Here is a 21,571-nt window from a genome sequence, read left to right on the forward strand (position 1 = left end):
AGTTTGTCCACATTGAACTTTCCTCCCACCTCTCATCCATAACACTCTGAAAACCTAGTATCCAGTTTCAGTGTTCACCACTCGATTGAAACTGACCAAACCAGTTACAACTGACTTACTAACTACCAAGGCTATGTGCCCACGAAGCAGAAATGCTCTGGATTTTTCCTGAGGGTTTCTGCATCTCCCTGGCAGAAAAAATGCATGCGGATTGTACATGCGTTTTTACTGCCAGGTAGAAGTGTTTGTGAAGCGTTTTTAACATACGATTTTGCATGCGGGTTGTCAAGCGCTTTTCCAAGCGATTTTAGCATCATTTGGAAAAGTGCTTGACAACTTGGTCACACTATATAAATCCATGCAACCGGCATAGATTTATGTTGTGTGACCAAGTTACAATGCTGCATCAATAGTAAAAAAAAAGAATAAAAATGTTAAAAAATAAAAAAATACATTATACTCACCTTCAGGTGGCCCCCGGTCTCCTCAGCGATGCGTCCGGTGTCTTAGGCGGCTCGCGGTGCTCTAAAAAGGACCTTCCATGACGTAATTTAGTCATGTGATGGTCACGCGACCGTCACCTGACCGCTGATGTCAGCGGTCGTGTGACCGTTACATGACTAAATGACGTCACGGAAGGTCCTTGCAGACCACCACCGGAAATCAAGGAGATAGCAGCGCCGCTGAGAGGAGACCGGGGGGCACCAGAAAGGAGAGTATAAGGGTTTTTTTTAATTTTACCTACAGGTTCTATGGTACCCGGGTCTGGAGGAGAGTCTCCTCTTCTCCAGACCCGGGTACCATCCGCGTATTGAATCGCATAATATCTGCATGTGTACATGTTATGCGATTCAATGTAAACAAATGGCGGCGATTTCGCTGTGATTCCGCAAAATTAATGGTAGTGCTGCGGATTTTTCCGCAATGATAATCCGCAGCGGAAGTTTCTGCAACATGTGCACAGCACATGCAGATTATCATTGGGGAACATTACAGACCTTGCAGTAAGCGTTTTTTTAAGCGCTTCCGCGGCGGAAATAATTTGCGGAAACGCTTAAAAACCGCATCGTGGGCACGCAGCCTAACAGACAATATTCTATACTGCTCTTTCTAGACCTGTGATCTGCAGTTGATCACTTCCTCCTACAACACATCCTCTATTCCTTTCACATAAAAACCTTGGCTCTCCTCATAGCTCACTAACTACACATTCATCATCTCCCATTCCCATTCTACCTCCTCATCTCTCTGTTGGTGTCCCTCAAGGCTCTGTCCTAGGACCCCTACTGTTCGCCATCTTTACCTTAGGCCTAGGACAATTCAAAGTCCCAGAGCTTCCAGTATCATGTATATGCTGATGACACTCAAATCTACCTCTCTGACCCAGATGTCACTTTTCTACTGTCCAGAATCCTAGAATGTCTGCCAGCCATGTCCATCTACTCCCACTTTCTAAAACTCAATTTGGACAAAACTGAATTCAGAATCTTTCCCCCATTTCCCTCAACCTCCCTACCTGATCTATTACAATAAATGACATCACACTTTCCATTGTAACATTAGTCTGCTTTCTCGGTGTAAAAATTTACTCCACTCTGTCCTTCAAATTGCACATCCACGCCCTTACCACCTCATGCCACCTCCGACACAATTTTTTTTCCAAAATTTGTCCTTTCCTCAACCCCAAATCTGGCTTCTCGACTAACACTCTCACACCGCTCTAGTCTGTCCTTAACTCCGCTGCCCAATTAATCCACCTCACTCCTCACTATTCCCCCACCTCTCCCTCTTCTAATCCATTGATAGGCTTCTAATAACAATTATCTACAAGGCCGTCCATAATCTGTCTCCATACTTCTCCAAATTAATCTCCCAATATCTTCCCACATGTAATCTCCAGTCCTCAAAAGAACTTTCTCCTTCTCTCCTCTGCTCTTGTACATCCCTAACCCAATCGCCTACAAAATTTTTCCAGAACTCCGTGCCTAAACACTTCCAATTGTCTCCCACATTTGGAACCTTCAGACATAACCTGAAAACTCAGAAAAGCTTACAGCCCGCAGTAACCCCGCTGTCATCTCACTATCACTGGAGCTGCTGTAAACCTCCAACCTACTGTCTCTTTCTCCTATTTCTTGTAGATTGTAAGCCCGCGAGGGCAGGATCTTCTCTCCTTCTGTACCAGTCTTTTAGTTTGTTTCATTTTAATTTTATGTATGTTATATGTATGAAACCCTTTTCACATGTTCAGCACCATGGTGCTTTAAAAATGAATCATAATGTATTTTTTTTTTCTTTTTAATAACTTCTGACAAAAGATAACCTCGCAGGTGCTAAAGGTCATATTCATATATGGCAAATGTATTGCTGATGTTTATGTGACTGTCCCACTTATCTGAAATGATCCATCCACCTGCTACAGACAACTCCAGTGATTGATTTTCAGGAGTAGAAATTTTAGAATCAACTTTGCAATGTTTGAATAGCTGTCTCACGGAGACATAACTGTTTTATGAAGGCTATAGGTTTGGAATTGGTGTTGGTCTGGCGATCAGCTGACTGAAGTGAGTCTGGATTTTGCAACAAAGACAATGATCTGATAACTACATGGGAAATTGCACTCAGCAATAAGTGGTTATTAAAAGACGAAACAGTCTTTTAAGTTTTGCTCTTTAAAAAATATTTACTTGAATAATTACACATCTATTTTCCATATTCAGATGTTCACCTACAGCATCAAATGACTTTTTTCTAGTTCACTTTTGTCCAGAGCGCTTCCTGTGCGCTCCACGGTGTCTTCTGCTTTTGTGTTCTGTTCAGCCTCCTTGATGGCAGCCTCTGATGGAGATTCAAACACTTCATCAGGATAACTTGACAAATCTTCATGAAGAGCTCCTTCCTGATAAACATACAATACAGTAAGGACTTGGTATGCTAGATGTCATCATTCAAGCTGACATATCTCAATATCTGGGTCCTGAAACAACGACATACTATGATTTATTTACCTTACACAGTTGGCTATATTTGCAGTTATTACCGTATAATTATTGATAAATGTATTGTCTATGATACTAAAGAAATAAAAAATCTCTCTCATAGATCAGAATACTTATCGCTCATAACATTTTCCAATCTCCAAGAAAGGAAAATATCATTGCTGTATCAATGGTTGTCACATATGTACAATCTTAAAAGAAAAACCTATATGTACTCCTATTTATTCTCAACAGATAGTCTCCTTCTTCTCACCTTTGGAAATTTCCAGCTGATCAATATTTATGTGATGGTTTTAAAGTAAAAATCCCAAAGACTTTTGTTTTTTTATTAAGGTTTCTTACAGACATTTTTAAAGGATGAACTCTTTGGCACCTACCAACACTTACAGTTTTACGCTCTATAAACCATGTATCAGCTATAAAATATAGAGATTAGGTCCACAAATTGGGAATCCTCACCTGCACAACGTGTTTGTGTAACTGCTTACATTATTAAAAAGAATTTTAAAATGCAATAAAGTTAATGTTTAATAACTCTCACCCGTGCAAAAAATGATGTATCTAATTCATCTGGAAAGTCCATAGTGTCTTCTTCAAGGAAACTAACTGGGGTAAAGCTTCTTCGTTGTACCCTTCGTAATGTACCTTCTTTTACTGAGCGCCCCTACATTTTTTTGAAAGCATAACAGAAATTACTTACATGACAGGAAGTCACCAAATTAGAATACAGCTTATAACAGCAATGCATTTAGATGGTTATTAAACACTTGCAAGTTGCAAACATAATGAGGGGCATTTCCACCTAAAATGTATTTACATACTGACTTATAAATACTGAATTAGAAACTGCTTACTTTTCCTGGTTACCACAATTTATTGCTCCGAGTCAAAATCATCTTAGATGTTGACCAGAGGAATGGTACGCTTGCACAGGCCGATTTCAGGCCATTAAATGAGGGGCTATCGACTACAATACATTAGACGCTCATTTATATTGTCCTGTTTACAGAGGCTGATGAATGATGGGGACAGAATCATTGCTAATATTGGCTGTACATCCCCTGATTTCAAAGGGACAAAAAGCTGCCAGTAACAATGATTTTTTGCCAGCATGAAAGATCTGATCGCCCAACGAATGAGTGAATGTTTGTTAGCATATTATCTACTAAATGCACCAGAAAATCAAACCAATTTGGGCTCTGTTCCCAATTATGCTTTAATAATTATCTATCTATCTATCATATCTATCTATCTATAGTATCTATCTATCACTTATTTATCTATCTACTGCATGTATCATCTATCTAAAAGGACAAAATGAGATGCAGCAGCAGCTAACCGATGTGTGGGTGCAAAGCTTCCCTGGCAAAGCCCAATTCTAGAGATACAAGCAAGAGAGAAAGGTTCACACATGAACCGAAACTTTGCCACGTTGGGCGAATAAACAGCATAATTTTTTTGAAATTGGAGTGCTGATATTCTTTTTCTATATGTATGTATCTATCTATTGATCTATCTATCTATTCTATCTATACACATTATATATATATATATTTATTGTGTGTGTATACACAAACATATGCATACATGTCATCTATTTATTTGTTTTTGTTTTTTAATATTTTAAGGTAACATACACAATAAAAAATGCCAATTGCTTATTGCAGTTTACAAAATTTTGGAATATCAAAGAAAATTGCAAAAAATCATGAATCTGTAGGCGTTGCCTAGTCACTTCAAATACATGAGGATATATGAATGTATATGAGTAATGATGGAATACATCACCCAGATAGTAAAGTACATTAGGAGCGCCTGTCCTACACATGGGAACCCGTAGGAGAATCATCAAACACATGTGTCTTCCATCAGGAAACCTAAGGGACATTCCTTTACCATAGTCTTATTTTAATTTCAGGCCTCCAGGATCAAGATACGCAGGTCAACTTTCAAGTTTTACAGTACCACTCAGTGTACCAAAATGTGCAGACTGAAATTTGTAAATCCTCCCTGGCTTAGTAGATTTAAACAAAAGTTTTCCACATTATAAATAATTTACTTGCATCTTGTTTTTTATGTCTCTTTGAATCAAGTCAGTCTATACAGAACAAGTTTCCGTTTTAATTCTGATATCTGCCATTTTCAGATTCTTTGGACCTTAACTGTAAAGCTATGAACCATTTTGGGCACAGTGGCACTGCCTGCTGTACCATCATCTGTGGGTCTAAGCTGGTGAGCTAACATTGCCTGCGCAGTAAGGAGAACTTTTATCATGCAATGGATGTGTATATATTCTGATACGTCCCTCTAGTACTCTTTGTGAGCATACACTCCCATACCCTATGCCATTAATTGGTGAGGGGAAGTTGACAAATTGAGTATTCTGTAATCCGATCTGGGAAGTTAGGGAATGGCCATATATTAAAGCCATACAGGTGCTATGCCTCAGTATAAAGCAGGTATCCCTTCATCGTGTATTTATTATGCATTTTCTAACCCTGTCCCAACTTTACAATATCTGTTTTGTTTTGTCTTGATCCTCTGTCCACCTTGCCTTGCCCGAGTCCTAGGTAACTTTTTGGGTCCATTTTAAGAAAGTGATTTCGCAAACCATTGTCTAAGGAGGATAGGGATACTCTGTGTGGTGTTTGGCCCACCCTTTCTTCCAAGGTGTGTGTCTGTGCCTCCGCTCTCTGACCTAGTACTATTCTCTTACAGAACATTATTGATATTTTATGCATTTATTCCATTGTCACTTTTATTATTTTGAAATATTTTTAGTATAATAGGTGGGAAGTACAGTATATCTAAGATGTAATAGTCCATTACCTTTACAAGTGCTGCTGCTGCCCTAAAACTCATCTTGGCTACAGATTCTTTTTTCCGTCTTCTGGGAAATCGATTGAATCCAGATCTTGAACTTGTAAATGAGCAAAGAGAGGCTGCTCCTGGAGTAATGGGTGTATGTGGCATACTGTAGCCATCAGTATCCTCCACCATTCGGAAAGCACGCCCTCGCGCCAAAGGGTCTATGATCTGCAAATATACAAATGATATTCATCATGTAAAGAGCAAGGCAGTGAGTTGACGATGTGTACAGTTCATTCCAAAAAAACAGTACCTTCTGCATATTAAACTGAGTTGGTCCCACATATAGAGGAGGTGGTGTTTCTGTACTTGTTAAAGATATATTATCTTGGCTGGGAAGGTCCATTTCTCTTATAACCTGTGGTTTTAACTTTCCATACCTCTGGCTACAATGTCTAAGGCTTTTCCTTTGCCATTTCTGAGTGGTATCACTGTCTTTACTTACACCAAACCAATCAGCTGTACCCCTGCAAAAAAAGAAGGTAATATGTTATAGTAACAATGGTAGAAATAAGTTAGCTACTTGTGATGTTCTCCATAGGAGTGATTACAAGTATCTTGCAGTACTTAAATATTAATGGTCAGGCAAAATAAAATCCATTGGTTACAGAGTTGCAGTATAGCAAATCCAGACTTGTCAGTAAAAGTCATTGAGTAATTTAGAAACCCAACTTCCTTCCATCTCATTTACTCCAGCCATTATTGAATCTGGCTGTCAAAAACAGCAAAAATATGCATGCTTTCCACAATGTTAGTAGCAAGTCAAGGTAACAACAGAAGACTTAGCCACACAAGATTTACAAGTCAAAACGGCATCTCAAGTAAAAAAAAAAAATCTTCATCAGAACCTGTTATTATTGCAGTCTCAGGCTGTGAGCCTGCAGTTTTTTTTAGAAATTATATCTAAGGATAGTTAGAGATTAAATAAACCTTTTACATTAATTATCGTGCACCAAGCACCTTTTGAAATGTGCTAGTTTAATTTCTAATCTTTGCTCTGAAAATCTGTGCTTACTTGGCACATGTGTTACCATTTCCCACATGAAATCCACGATTAACTACTGTAAGTTATTTTTATTATTATAGTTAATAAAGTTTTGGAACTATAAATTTGGTCTCAGGGGCAATTATCAAGTTTCCACCAGAGTATATCAAAGACAATGCTGGGAATACATTAGGCAAATCATATCAGACAATTAAGGGCTAATGACAACTAATTATAATTAACAAAATTGTAGGTACGAAGGTGAAGAAATTATTAAAGCCACTGTGTTAGGAATAAGACTTAGGAAAAAAACAGTGCAGCACTAGTAAATGCATATTCGCAAATCCTTGTAAAACATAGACTGCACACATTACAAGAGTCAGTGTATACACTGTATGTATACTTCAGTAAGTTATTCATTGTCCTGTTCTCAGGACCTTCAGAATGGCATTTAGATGACAGTCATGTGCCTATGATCTAGGCCAACTGCCAGCTGCTGGAATTCCTGAATGGTGATTACGTGCTGCAGCTACAATATGCAGAACACCAAACATACCAAACTACTTCTCCATACACTGCCAATAGTATAAAGAAGTGTATCTATCATATGTTATCATCTAGGAATGATTTATTGTACAGACTATCATCTGACAGGTCTTGACAACAAGCATTGTTTCCACATACATCAGTTTCGACAGATCTTGTTTCCTAATTCAGGTTAACAGTGCACAAGGCACTCCTTAAAGGGAACCTGCCACCAGGTCAAAAAAAGTGGCCAGTTTTTGCTCTTATTTTATTCCCGCTACGCCCCTGTTTATTTTTAAATCCTCTGTACGGTTCCAGAGATATGGGCCTTTTTATTTTTTGCTAATTCTTTTGATCTTTACAAAGGGGTGTGGCTCAGAGGATTCTCTGGAGGCGTGTCTTTAGGTTGCCCTGCATAATTACCCTGAGACACGCCCCCTTTGGTAAGGATCATAAAAATTTGCATTAAATAAACAGGCCGATATCTCTGGAAACAAGTGGCGGATTTAAAAAAAACAAAACAGGAACTCACATATTCAGGGAAGCATTAGGAATAAAATAACAGTCTGACCACTGTGGACCTGGTGACAGGTCCTCTTTAAAGGCACATTGAACTAATATAAGGGGAACTCTGCTTCTATAAGCTAAAGTAAAATACCATGTATATCATTCACATCTTTTAACACTTAAGAATGCACGAAGTCTAACAACTTTGCAATGAGTTTCTATCACATGCTCTTTCATCTGGAGCTTCCCTCTATGGAGAGCTATACTCTTAAAAAAATAAGAAAATTACAAGCAGTTTTAGAGAAATCTTGAGAAGAACAAAGTTAATAATTTCCTCGGAATCCTTAATATATTGTTTAACAGCTGGTTGTCTTCATTGTGGGGCTTAGTGTACCTGATCTCCTATTCTAGACACAGCAGTATGTGAGGGCTCCTGCTGCAGCCAATTGCCTTACAGCCAAAAATATGTACAATGTGAAATACATGAGACGTTTAAATATGATAATCTACCAAGACACATATAGAAGAACTCTTCATCATCTCTCACAATTTTGAGTGGAAAGTCTTTCTGTAATTTCTATACTTAGTTTTACTTTAAATTATCTAGGTCAGGGGTGGGGAACCATTTTTTCTGCTTTGGACCATTTGGTTTGGCTCTTTATACCATCATTCATGGGCCGTAAAATATTATCACTTTGAAATATATTCTGCTATATTTGGTCAAACAATTAATAAACTGTCCCCTAATGTGATGGCTGGAGCTGCTTCTCTTTGGTGAGACGTGTGATGTTAGGTGGTAGTGATGATGTTACTACTCGTAACCGCTTTTCCAGGTTTGCGTTGGTCTGGGGTCAACTCTTTGTGATGAATTTTGAAAAGCTCTCACAGCAGTAAGTACTGAACACATGAGACACTGGGGGCATATATACAGTGGGGGAAATAATTATTTGATCCCTTGCTGTTTTTGTAAGTTTGCCAACTGACAAAGACATGAACAGTCTATAATTTTAAAGGTAGGTTAAATTTAACTTGAGAGATAAAATATCTAAAAAAAAATCAAGAAAATCACAGTGTAGAAATTAGATACATTTTTTTGCATTTTACAGTGAAAAATAAGTATTTGATCCCCTACAAACCATTATGAGTTCTGGCTCCTAAAGACAAGTTAGACAATCCTAATCCACTCGTTACCTGCATTAAAGACACCTGTCTTACATAGTCACCTGTATAAAAGACTCCTGTCCACAGACTCAATTAATCAGTCAGACTCTAACCTCTACAACATGGGCAAGACCAAAGAGCTTTCTAAGTATGGCAGGGACAAGATCATAGACCTGCACAAAGCTGGAATGGGTTACAAATCCATAAGTAAGACGCTGGGAGAGAAGGAGACAACTGTTGGTGCAATAGTAAGAAAATGGAAGAAATACAAAATGACTGTCTATCAACATCGATCTGGGGCACCATGTAAAATCTCACCTCGTAGGGTATCCTTGATCATGAGGAAGGTGAGAGATCAGCCTAAAACTACACGGGGGGAACTTGTTAATGATCTCAAGGCAGCTGGGACCACAGTCACCAAGAAAACCATTGGTATAACACATTACACTTTAAAGGTTTAAAATCCTGCAGTGCCCGCAAGGTCCGCCTGCTCAAGAAGGCACATGTGCAGGCCCGTCTGAAGTTTACCAATGAACACCTGGATGATTCTGTGAGTTATTGGGAGAAGGTGCTGTGGTCAGATGAGACAAAAATTGAGCTCTTTGGCATTAACTCAACTCGCCGTGTTTGGAGGAAGAGAAGTGCTGCCTAAGACCCAAAGAACACCGTCCCCACTGTCAAGCATGGAGGTGGAAACATTATGTTTTGGGGGTGGTTCTCTGCTAAGGGCACAGGACTACTTCACTGCATCAATGGGAGAATGGATGGAGTCATGTACCATAAAATCCTGAGTGACAACCTCCTTCCCTCCACCAGGACATTAAAAATGGGTCGTGGCTGGGTCTTCCAGCAAGACAATGACCCAAAACATACAGCCAAGGCAACAAGGGAATGGCTCAAAAAGAAGCACATTAAGGTCATGGAGTGGCCTAGTCAGTCTCCAGACCTTAATCCCATAGAAACCTTATGGAGGGAGTTGAAGCTCCGAGTTGCCAAGTGACAGCCTCAAAATCTTGATTTAGAGATGATCTGCAAAGAGGAGTGGACCAAAGCTCCTCCTGACATGTGCACAATCCTCATAATCAACTACAATAAACGTCTGACTGCTGTGCTTGCCAACAATGGTTTTGCCACCAAGTATTAAGTGTTGTTTGCCAGAGGGATCAAATACTTATTTCTCACTGCAAAATTAAAAAAAAAAAAAATGTATCTCATTTATACAATGTGATTTTCTTGATGGGCATATATACATCACAGGACGGACTGGGGGCATATACATCACAGGACGGGCTGGGAGCATATATACATCACAGGATGGGTTGGGGCATATATACATCACAGGAGGGGACGGGGGCATACAGACATCTCAAGACTGGCTGGGGCTGCCACTGCTGTCGTCGTCGTTGGTGGGACCGGAGCGTCGAGCGCACTGACTCCAAGGTACATCAGCATCTTCAATGCATGCACCTCAGTGTTCTGTACTGAATGCTGTGCGCGTGTTCGCAGTCTGAGGAGCAATTAAAGGGTTCGCAGCCGGCAAACACGGTCATCGGGCCAAGCACGATCAGGGGTTCCCCACCCCTGATCTAGGGAGACTTGACAAACAAAATGTGGTTATCCAAACCAGATTCCCTTTAAAGGAGAAATCTGATGAAATAATCATCTGATATTTCAAAATATTGGCAAACAAACTAATGCCACTTTGCTTTGCTTATAAAATGGTTGCTTGATCACTCTAGATGGACCTTTGATTTTGGTAATCATGCTGATGTGCAGTGACAGACTTCACCAGTACTATGTTCTCACACATCAAAAGATAATTTGGGCTGATATTCTGCAACTAAAGATTTCACTTTACCAACAAGATGTACAATAAAAAATTATATTGTGGTACCGTATTTGCCAGAGAAATCTATGTAAATACTTTTATGCCCAAAAATTACAAAAGTATTCTAGGAGTGATACCTTTATTGGCTAACCAGAAGAATTATATGTTTGCAAGCTTTAAGAGCACAGGGGCTCCTGCTTCATTTTGTAAACCTGCCTGAAGATGGAGCCTCTGTGCGCTGAAAGATTGCAAACATAATTCTTCTTGGTAGCCAAAAAAGGTTTCACTCTTAGAATACTTGTGTCAATTTTGGCCATAAAAGTATTTACATCGCCTTTACCAACGTAAAATGAAATATTCAAGAGCTAATAGCTAAACCCTAGTAATAAAGATCATCAGACTGTGTGTACCTGGTAAAAACTTTGTCCAACAAAAGTATAGAGACATGAGAAAGAATGACAAAAATCACAAAATTACTTTGGGTGGAGAAGTAACTCAATTATGTGATAATAATATGAAACAATATGCTGCATAAGGAGAAGACGTATTCAAGAATAATTACTAAATGCATTTCATAGATAAATCACAAGGATGATCCAAATCCTATTATAGCTAAAGAACACTGGAGCCAAACGTTGAATGAAAGGAGTGTCAAATATGTAATAAGGAAGAAAATCACTGACATGATGTATTAAAGAAGCACTCCCAACAAAATTTATATTCAATAAGCGCTTCTACATATGAATATAATGCAGTGCCGCTGCCTGAAAATACTTACCGATCGCCGTCTTCCACGGTTTCCTGTCCGGTCCTCTTCTGGATCATGTGAGCACAAGTCAGACTTGCCGGATCACACAGAGATTTGTGTGAGAACCAGAAGTCACTTTCTCAATGTAACTTTGAGGCTTACACTGAGGGCAGTAGCTACAACCTTCATAACGGTCCTCGTGTGAGCCGGCAAAGCTGAGGAGCGGTCACGTGGGACCAGAAAAACTCTGGAAACTGGAGAAGACGGCGATCAGTAAGTATTTTAATGCACTTACACATCATTACACATATAGAAAGGATTATGGAATAAACATTTTGGTGGGAACGTTTGTTTTAAGTTTAATGAACTCTAATATGCACACAGTATCTTCCCCACTGGAAAGGAGGTCCCCCACCTTTCCAAATAATGACTGGGAAAATTTAAAAATATATAATCGGTATCCTGACGTGTTAAATAGTTGCCTAAATACTGATGGGCCACAAAGAATTCTTTAGAAATATAATGCAATAACGCTAGTATACCGCGTTATGCTATGTTGCATGTTTACAAATGGCCATTGGGGCAATTGCTAAAGAGGTTGTCCACTACTCTTACTACTTAGGATAGGTCATCAATGTCTGATTGGCCGGGGTCCGACATCTGGCACCCCTGCGGATCAGCTGCTATCGGTGGCGGTCATCAGCCGGAAGTACTTACTTGCAGAGCTAGCCGTCTACTTGTAGTGGCTGACGCAGGGTACTACACATCCACCTCTTATTGATTAGATAGGAGGCCGATGTGCAGTACTAAGTCTTGGCCACTAGAAGCAGACGGCCAGCTCCGCAAGTAAGTACTTCCGGCCAATGGCCGCCACCGATAACAGCTGATCGGCAGGGGTGCCGGGTGTCAGACCCCGGTTGATCAGCCCCCAGTGATGGTATATTTATCACCTATCTCATGGGAAGAACCCTTTAATATATATTTTTTTTACTAATGTTGTTTATGAATCTTAAAATAATATTGTTCATTACGGTGAAACTTTAAGCCTGTTTAATTGGTTGAGCGGAAACTCTGCCCTTGGGTCTAACTGATAAAAGAAAATTAATAATACAATTAGGAATATAAATCTGCAATCTGTACAACAGTAATTATTTTTTTCTATTCTAGCAAACTTTCTCTCCTTACCCCTGAATGACTAAGTGTGTTTTCTATCTTTAATTGAAACATTTTTTAGAAATCACTAAACATGCAAGAAAGTTAATTCACGCCAAGTCAAATATTCATTAGCCATGTTAGCCATTAGGTCTACCAGAATATCTTTGTACTGTTTGAAATTTTCCTCCAACAAAAAACTTCAATCAAAAGTCATGCAGAACTGAGCACTCTACATGCACATCAAAAACTACCTGCAAAAAAATGTAGAGAGCGTTTGACGTTTCCTATAATATAGAGGTCTCCTGCGAGCCAGGTGCCCCTTAACTGGCATAGTACTGATTCTGTCAAATGTGACATGCTTCCTTCCAGGAAAAATGCAAGAGAAATATTTGTGAATATACCACAATGCTAACTTATAATGATGGTTCACGCAGTAAATCCTTTACCACTAATGTTTAAGAACAACAAAAAGGTACTGGGTGTTATATATTAAGGAGCGCAATTTGTCTCCGATATCAAACCTGGGACATATAAACTGGATGTGGGGTCCTTATAGATGGCAGTATTTAGCCTTTAACTTAGTTATAACTATAAGGCCTCATGAACATTGCCGTACTGCACTCAGTTTTGAATTATTCTGCAATGGAGTCCCATAGAGATACCTAGGGCTATAGAAATCCAACAAAAGATAAAAATGCTATGTATTCTCCCCCTTAAAAGACAGTCAGCCCTCCATGCAGTACTCTGGGCTCTGCTGTGTGCATTTCCCTCACACTTCATAGGGCTAAAGGCTCCCATACACATTAGACTAATGTAGGATGAACCCACCGATATCAACGGGTTCAGCGAACACTCTAATGTGTATGGGGACGCCACCAGACTAATTGTTGGGGGAAGTGAGGATTGTGCATGTTCGATCGAGGACTGCCAAACGTATTGTTCTCCGGGAGATGGCTCACCTGCTGACCGGTCAGTTGGCAGCTTTCTCACAGAGAACACAGCAGCTCTTGACCGAATCAGAGCTCCTAAATATGGGAAAGTCGGCTGAAGCATCGTTCTGCCGCCAGCCATCTGTGTATGGGGACATTAAGGGTCCTTAAAGACGTGTAGATGTCTACCCATAGTGAATACCCATTGTGAATATAACAATCTATAAAGGACTGGACAATCCCCATATAGCTTGCATAATGTCCACACCGAAACTGTTCTGTATCTACAGCTCCTGCGCAGACATATGTTTTCATGGTAACATACTAGCAATGAGGTGTGAATCTGCAGACATACCCAATGTCATCTGTCCCTATAAAGTAGGGATCACTCTTTACAGGAATCTGGTACTATGACATACACTGCTCAAAAAAATAAAGGGAACACTCAAATAACACATCCTAGATCTGAATGAATGAAATATTGTCATTGAATACTTTGTTCTGTATAAAGTTGAATGTGCTGACAACAAAATCACACAAAAATCATCAATGGAAATCAAATTTATTAACCAATGGAGGTCTGGATTTGGAGTCACCCCCAAAATTAAAGTGGAAAAACACACTACAGGCTGATCCAACTTTGATGCAATGTCCTTAAAACAAGTCAAAATGAGGCTCAGTATTGTGTGTGGCCTCCACATGCCTGTATGACCTCCCTACAACACCTGGGCATGCTCCTGATGAGGTTGCGGATGGTCTCCTGTGGGATCTCCTCCCAGACCTAGACTAAAGCATCCGCCAATTCCTGGACAGTGTGGTGCAACGTGACGTTGGTGGATGGAGCGACACATGATGTCCCAGATGTGCTCAAGAGGATTCAGGTCTGGGGAACGGGAGAGCCAGTCCATAGCTTCAATGCCTTCATCTTGCAGGAACGGCTGACACACTCCAGCCACATGAGGTCTGACATTGTCCTGCATTAGGAGGAACCCAGGGCCAACCGCACCAGCATATGGTCTCACAAGGGGTCTGAGGAGCTCATCTCGGTACCTAATGGCAGTCAGGCTACTTCTGGCGAGCACATGGAGGGCTGTGTAGCCCTCCAAAGAAATGCCACCCCACACCATTACTGACCCACTGCCAAACCGGTCATGCTGAAGGATGTTGCAGGCAGCAGATCGTTCTCCACGGCGTCTCCAGACTCTGTCACGTCTGTCACATGTGCTCAGTGTGAACCTGCTTTCATCTGTGAAGAGCACAGGGCGCCAGTGGCGACTTTGCCAATCCTGGTGTTCTGTGGCAAATGCCAAGCGTCCTGCACGGTGTTGGGCTGTGACCACAACCCCCATCTGTGGACATCGGGCCCTCATACCACCCTCATGGAGTCGGTTTGTAACCGTTTGTGCAGACACATGCACATTTGTGGCCTGCTGGAGGTCATTTTGCAGGGCTCTGGCAGTGCTCCTCCTGCTCCTCCTTGCACAAAGGCGGAGGTAGCGGTCCTGCTGCTGGGTTGTTGCCCTCCTACGGCCCCCTCCACGTCTCCTGGTGTACTGGCCTGTCTCCTGTTAGCGCCTCCAGCCTCTGGACACTACACTGACAGACACAGCAAACCTTCTTGCCACAGCTCGCATTGATGTGCCATTCTAGATAAGCTGCACTACCTGAGCAACTTCTGTGGGTTGTAGAGTCCGTCTCATGCTACCACGAGTGTGAAAGCACAAACAACATTCAAAAGTGAACAAAACATCAGCCAGAAAGCATTGGTACTGAGATGTGGTCTGTGGTCCCCACCTGCAGAACCACTCCTTTATTGAGGGTGTCTTGATAATTGCCAATAATTTCCATCTATTGTCTATTCCATTTGCACAACAGCATGTGAAATTGATTGTCAATCAGTGTTGCTTCCTAAGTGGACAGTTGGATTTCAAAGAAGTTTGATTTACATGGAGTTATATTCTGTTGTTTAAGTGTTCCCTTTATTTATTTGAGCAGTGTATATACGTCTGTATAGGAGCTATATACACAAAACGTCATGTTCGGTGCCCTGCAGGTTGCCATGGTATATAGATTTTTTACAATTGATCTAACCTAAGTGTTCATCAAATATATATTTCTAATCTATACACAGTACAGACCAAAAGTTTGGACACACCTTCTCATTTAAAGATTTTTCTGTATTTTCATGACTATAAAAATTGTACATTCACACTGAAGGCATCAAAACTATGAATTAACACATGTGGAATTATATACTTAACAAAAAAGTGTGAAACAACTGAAAATATGTCTTATATTCTAGGTTCTTTAAAGTAGCCACCTTTTGCTTTGATGACTGCTTTGCACATTCTTGCCATTCTCTTGATGAGCTTCAAGAGGTAGTCACCCGAAATGGTCTTCCAACAATCTTGAAGGAGTTCCCAGAGATGCTTAGCACTCGTTGGCCCTTTTGCCTTCACTCTGCGGTCCAGCTCACCCCAAACCAACTCGATTGGGTTCAGGTCTGGTGATTGTGGAGGCCAGGTCATCTGGCGTAGCACCCCATCACTCTCCTTCTTGGTCAAATAGCTCTTACACAGCCTGGAGGTGTGTTTGGGGTCATTGTCCTGTTGAAAAATAAATGATGGTCCAACTAAACGCAGACCAGATGGAATAGCATGCTGCTGCAAGATGCTGTGGTAGCCATGCTGGTTCAGTATGCCTTCAATTTAGAAAAAATCCCCAACAGTGTCACCAGCAAAGCACCCCCACATCATCACACCTCCTCCTCCATGCTTCACGGTGGGAACCAGGCATGTAGAGTCCATCCGTTCACCTTTTCTGCGTAGCACAAAGACACGGTGGTTGGAACCAAAGATCTCAAATTTGGACTCATCAGACCAAAGCACAGATTTCCACTGGTCTAATGTCCATTCCTTGTGTTCTTTAGCCCAAACAAGTCTCTTCCGCTTGTTGCCTTTCCTTAGCAGTGGTTTCCTAGCAGCTATTTTACCATGAAGGCCTGCTGCACAAAGTCTCCTCTTAACAGTTGTTGAAGAGATGTGTCTGCTGCTAGAACTCTGTGTGGCATTGACCTGGTCTCTAATCTGAGCTGCTGTTAACTTGCGATTTCTGAGGCTGGTGACTCGGATAAACTTATCCTCAGAAGCAGAGGTGACTCTTGGTCTTCCTTTCCTGGGGCGGTCCTCATGTGAGCCAGTTTCTTTGTAACGCTTGATGGTTTTTGCAACTGCACTTGGGGACACTTTCAAAGTTTGCCCAATTTTTCAGACTGACTGACCTTCATTTCTTAAAGTAATGATGGCCACTCGTTTTTCTTTACTTAGAATTTGTATTATGGCAAGAAAAAAAGCAGCTAACAGTCTATTCAGTAGGACTATCAGCTGTGTATCCACCTGACTTCTGCACAACACAACTGATGGTCCCAACCCCATTTATAAGGCAAGAAATCCCACTTATTAAACCTGACAGGGCACACCTGTGAAGTGAAAACCATTTCCGGTGACTACCTCTTGAAGCTCATCAAGAGAATGCCAAGAGTGTGCAAAGTAGTCATCAAAGCAAAAGGTGGCTACTTTGAAGAACCTAGAATATAAGACATATTTTCAGTTGTTTCACACTTTTTTGTTAAGTATATAATTCCACATGTGTTAATTCATAGTTTTGATGCCTTCAGTGTGAATGTACAATTTTCATAGTCCTGAAAATACAGAAAAATCTTTAAATGAGAAGGTGTGTCCAAACTTTTGGTCTGTACTGTAGATAAAGCAGAAAATCTGTGTGTGGCAGCCCACTGAATAAAAAAACACATTTTTCACCATATTTGAGTGAATTTTTGCACAGCTTGTCTTTAACGCCAGACTACATATACTGAGAACATTAAAACTCAAAACCACTCGCCCTCTTCATGAGATTTGGCCCCCCCGAATTTAGGCTCCATAGAAATAAAGGAGAAAATAAGTGTCTGTGTGTTGAATGCAAAAACACAGTTTTTGCACAAAGGGTCTTAAAGAATTAAAGCGATAGCGCACAAAGAGTCGCTCTTAAAGGGGCAGCAACAATATAGTCACTAAGGTGGGGAAACCTGATGATTCGCTCTAAAGTCTGTAATTATAGCCTGTTGTAGAAGTCACTGGGACCTCATTTATGAGAACTGTCTCACAGTAAGATCGTTCTGGTTGCCTGTAGCAACCAGAGTGCAGCTTTCAGCATTGAAACCGGTGAGGTAAAGTGAAAGCTGAGCTCTGATTGGTTGCAATGGACAACTAGAGCAGTCTGACTGTGAGGCAGTCACACATTTTCTGCTTTATATATAAGAAGTACATGTTGTTCGCCTCAGTGTTATGACAAATTTGTACAAATAACACAACTGTTAACGCCAAAGTAACAAAATAGAAGAGTAGAAAAAACTAATTTAAACACTGAAGATGTCAACTCCAGGGTGAAACTGAAAGTGTAACCTTAGCAAGTGTATCCAACAATTTACCATATCATTTTCCGGGAGCAAAGCCGCGGGTAGTTTACTAGCTGTTTAAATAAAACAGAATATATTTAGCAATATTATCTTGGAATATCGCAGTGGACTTTATAAATCAAGTATTATCAGCCCACTCTTACCTTTTTATGGTCTGGGTGATTGAGGTCTGTCGTTGTAAAATTGGCCGCTTTGGGTCATTAGGAGGTGAGGGGATTCTCGTATTCTCAACTGGCATACTCACACTTCTTAAAAATGTCTGACGCTTTATGGGCTGGAAGGAAAAATATATTTAATGTTAACTAAGGCTGAATATGCTGATCTTTATGACATATTGTACACAGCAAATGATATCACAATACTTCATATGTATCACAATATATTGCCAGCATTCAATTCACTTTTTACCTAGTGTAGATACAGAATCATTTTATTTCCAAATCAATTATTGACTCCTTGTAAGGTAAAGCCAATCACCCCCATCCAAACCTCCCACATGACTTATAACAAAGACTAATATAAATCTGTATGGAGAGAGAAAACAGCTCTGGTCATAAAACCCTCAAGACAATAACTGTATATGACTGGAAGTTATGTAAATGTATCTCCATCACTAAATCTTTCTTATATCAAATGGCATAGTCAGGAAAGGCTGACACAGGCACTGACACACTAACAGCAACGTATGCTTTAAAGGGGAGTCCAAGATTAAAAAAATATATCTGAATAGTAAGAGATGTGGTAGAATAACAAATAATATATAACATAATTTAGGCTCCATATACATTACATTCAAGCCTTCCATCGGACATGCATACTCCGAACACAGGTGACGGATGCCATCATCCTTCGTCTAGAGTTGGTACGAAAAAATTTGCAAGTCCCATTCCATCAGCCATGACAAGAAGTCTGTGATTGCTAAAATGGGAAACGGGAGATGGAGTAGTGCCTCTTACCTGATGGCGTCCACGACTCATCTTTTGATTAGCCGGCCTGGTGTGACATCGCAGATATGTCACGCTGCTACAATGAATAAATTCGCACCAGCTCTACTAGTTGAGCGAGTATGTTCTGTTAACCCTTTAGGCGAGCTCGGGTGCTCGCTGAGTATCTTCAGCATGCTCAGGCGTTATGTTTTAGACACTCCCTGTGCATGATTTGCGACGGTTTGACAGCTTTAATACACGTGAGGAATGACTAAGAAACAAACATTATGTGACTCAAACATAACACCCGAGCACGCTGAAGATACTCGAAAAACACCCGAGCACGCTCGTAAATCTTGAGTAACGAGCATGCTCGCTCATCACTAGTGGGTAGTCAAACAAATCATCCCTGAAGGACAAATAATAGGACAGTGGGAATGGAGCAGCGGAGCTGGAGCACTGGGAGATTTACCAGGTGACCACAAAAATATACAAGTTACTGATCTACTTCGTCTTATCACCTGCTATGCAGCCATTTTTTTCTCAAAAAATCCTTGACAATCTCTTTAACAATTTATTGTTGTATTCCATAGCAGAAGTGAAGCCGCAGATAAAACATTGGAGGTAGGGAAAATAGTAATGAAAATGTAACAGCCCTCAAGCAGTTGGTCTTCTTACTGTTACTTTATCCATAAAATCAATATGAATGTGACAGCAAAGCCATACTCTAAAATGCCAACCTGGAGTTTATCAAAAGAAAGAACTCTTGTGCATTCTACAAAAAACATCAATTACCATCTCTGTAAATAACTTACAACCAGTGGTCAACAACATCATTCACAATAACCACTTAGTGAAACTGAATAACAAGCATGGTTCGTTCTGAGCAATAGACAACATTAACACATAAAAAAGGAACCATCCACAATGTTACAATCAGTCAGTAGCCTTCTAAGCTGATAAAGGGGTCAGCCATTCTTCCTCTAATGGTGATTGCCATTATGACCATCATACCATATATTAATAATAATAATATTATAATACATTGTGATAACCATTATGACAGTAACCATGTGCTGTCCCCATGATCTGGCATTGCCCTGATATTTGTTGAAGACCTTTACCCCACACTATTTTGGTACAGAAAAACAAAGTGTAATTCTGTAACTATATTATGCTCTGCACAAAAGTCCATTAATAGTTGTTTTTTCCTAACTAATGTATTTTTTAGGACAATATTGTGTAAGTGGTGCCCGCTCTACAATGGAAAACATAATGCACACACCTAAATGGAAAGCTGGTGACTCGGGCACTCCATTTTCAATATCAGAATTTGTTTTTGAGCACCTATTTCCTCTCTTTGTCTGTGGTGCTACAGCGAGGCATTGAGTGTTACCCGCGACTGAAGAAAGGGGGGCATAATTTGGCTTTTATAAACGCTGCTTACTTCTAAAATATAATTCAGCAGGCTTTCTAAAAGCTTTCCTTTTCGTCTAATACACTCTAAAATAGAAAAATTATCAGTAGCATACACGTTGGAGAAGGAAATCAGGGGAGTTGGTGGGCAAGGCAAAGGTCAAACTGAGTATCCAATTATGATTTAGATACACAGGAGAGGAGGCTTTCACGTTTGTTCCCCCTTTCACTCATTTACCATAACCACTGGTCCAATCCTCTATCTTCTTGCTAATAATGAAGATTCTGTGTGAAGGGGAAATCCTTATAGATTACTGTCATCTAACAAGACAAGGAACCAACAAATACAGAGCATTGTCAGCCTCTTTGTAATACACCCTTTACAACCAAAAAATTATTGGCTAGTGGAAATTATTTACAGATAATAAAATGTCACACGATGTGTGACAGACAATCAGTATGAATCTAAATTTAATACTGAAACTATAACACGCAACCTAGCAAGTGACATGTCCCTGGAATCAGGCTCTCTTGCCCTATATTATGCTCCTCAGGTTAAACAGCAAAACCTGCTGACCGATTCCCTTTAAAATAAAAAAATGAGTAGTCTACTCATATTTAGTATTAAAAGACTTTGGATACTGATGTTGCCATGATCTTCATTAACCTCTTTGCGACCATATGAGCACACAGAGTGTATGGAGGAGGCTTCGAAGTTTATGGTGGGTGCTGGCTGTGTTATACAGCTGGTACCTGCCATTAACAGCAGCGAGTGAAGCTATCTCAGGTTGCTGCTAATCACTTAAATGCTGAGGTCTATTGGCTAGCTTTGATTGAGGGATGCTAATGGGTTGCCATGTCAGCATGTGGCCCACTGAAGGCCCCCACCATTGCCATCTTTGTACTCCCATGAAGTCCTGCTATGGGCTAAGATTCATAAGAGATTGTTATTTCTACTATACATACTATTGCAATATATAGTACAAATGGGTTCAAGTACCCTACAGGGACTAAAAAATAAAGTTAAAATTAATATTTAAAAATGGTTTA

The 21,571-nt window shown here is 40.3% G+C and overlaps 1 protein-coding gene across 2 annotated transcripts in view; it reads right to left on the reverse strand.

The window, feature by feature from the left end:
* Nucleotides 1-21,571, reverse strand: part of RHBDF1 (rhomboid 5 homolog 1) — a 249,279-nt gene that overhangs the window by 106,808 nt on the left and 120,900 nt on the right. For both annotated transcript variants that reach the window (XM_073647918.1, XM_073647919.1), the window contains 5 exons: nt 18,323-18,453; nt 6,121-6,334; nt 5,829-6,035; nt 3,541-3,663; nt 2,733-2,899 (listed from right to left, as the gene is read on the reverse strand). In XM_073647918.1, coding sequence (XP_073504019.1) covers nt 2,733-2,899; nt 3,541-3,663; nt 5,829-6,035; nt 6,121-6,334; nt 18,323-18,453 — 842 coding nt within the window. The remainder of the gene's footprint in view (nt 1-2,732; nt 2,900-3,540; nt 3,664-5,828; nt 6,036-6,120; nt 6,335-18,322; nt 18,454-21,571) is intronic.

The sequence above is a fragment of the Phyllobates terribilis genome, unplaced genomic scaffold, assembly GCF_046119375.1.
Source record: "Phyllobates terribilis strain yellow unplaced genomic scaffold, ASM4611937v1 Scaffold_9__5_contigs__length_417890890, whole genome shotgun sequence".
Taxonomy (NCBI): domain Eukaryota; kingdom Metazoa; phylum Chordata; class Amphibia; order Anura; family Dendrobatidae; genus Phyllobates; species Phyllobates terribilis.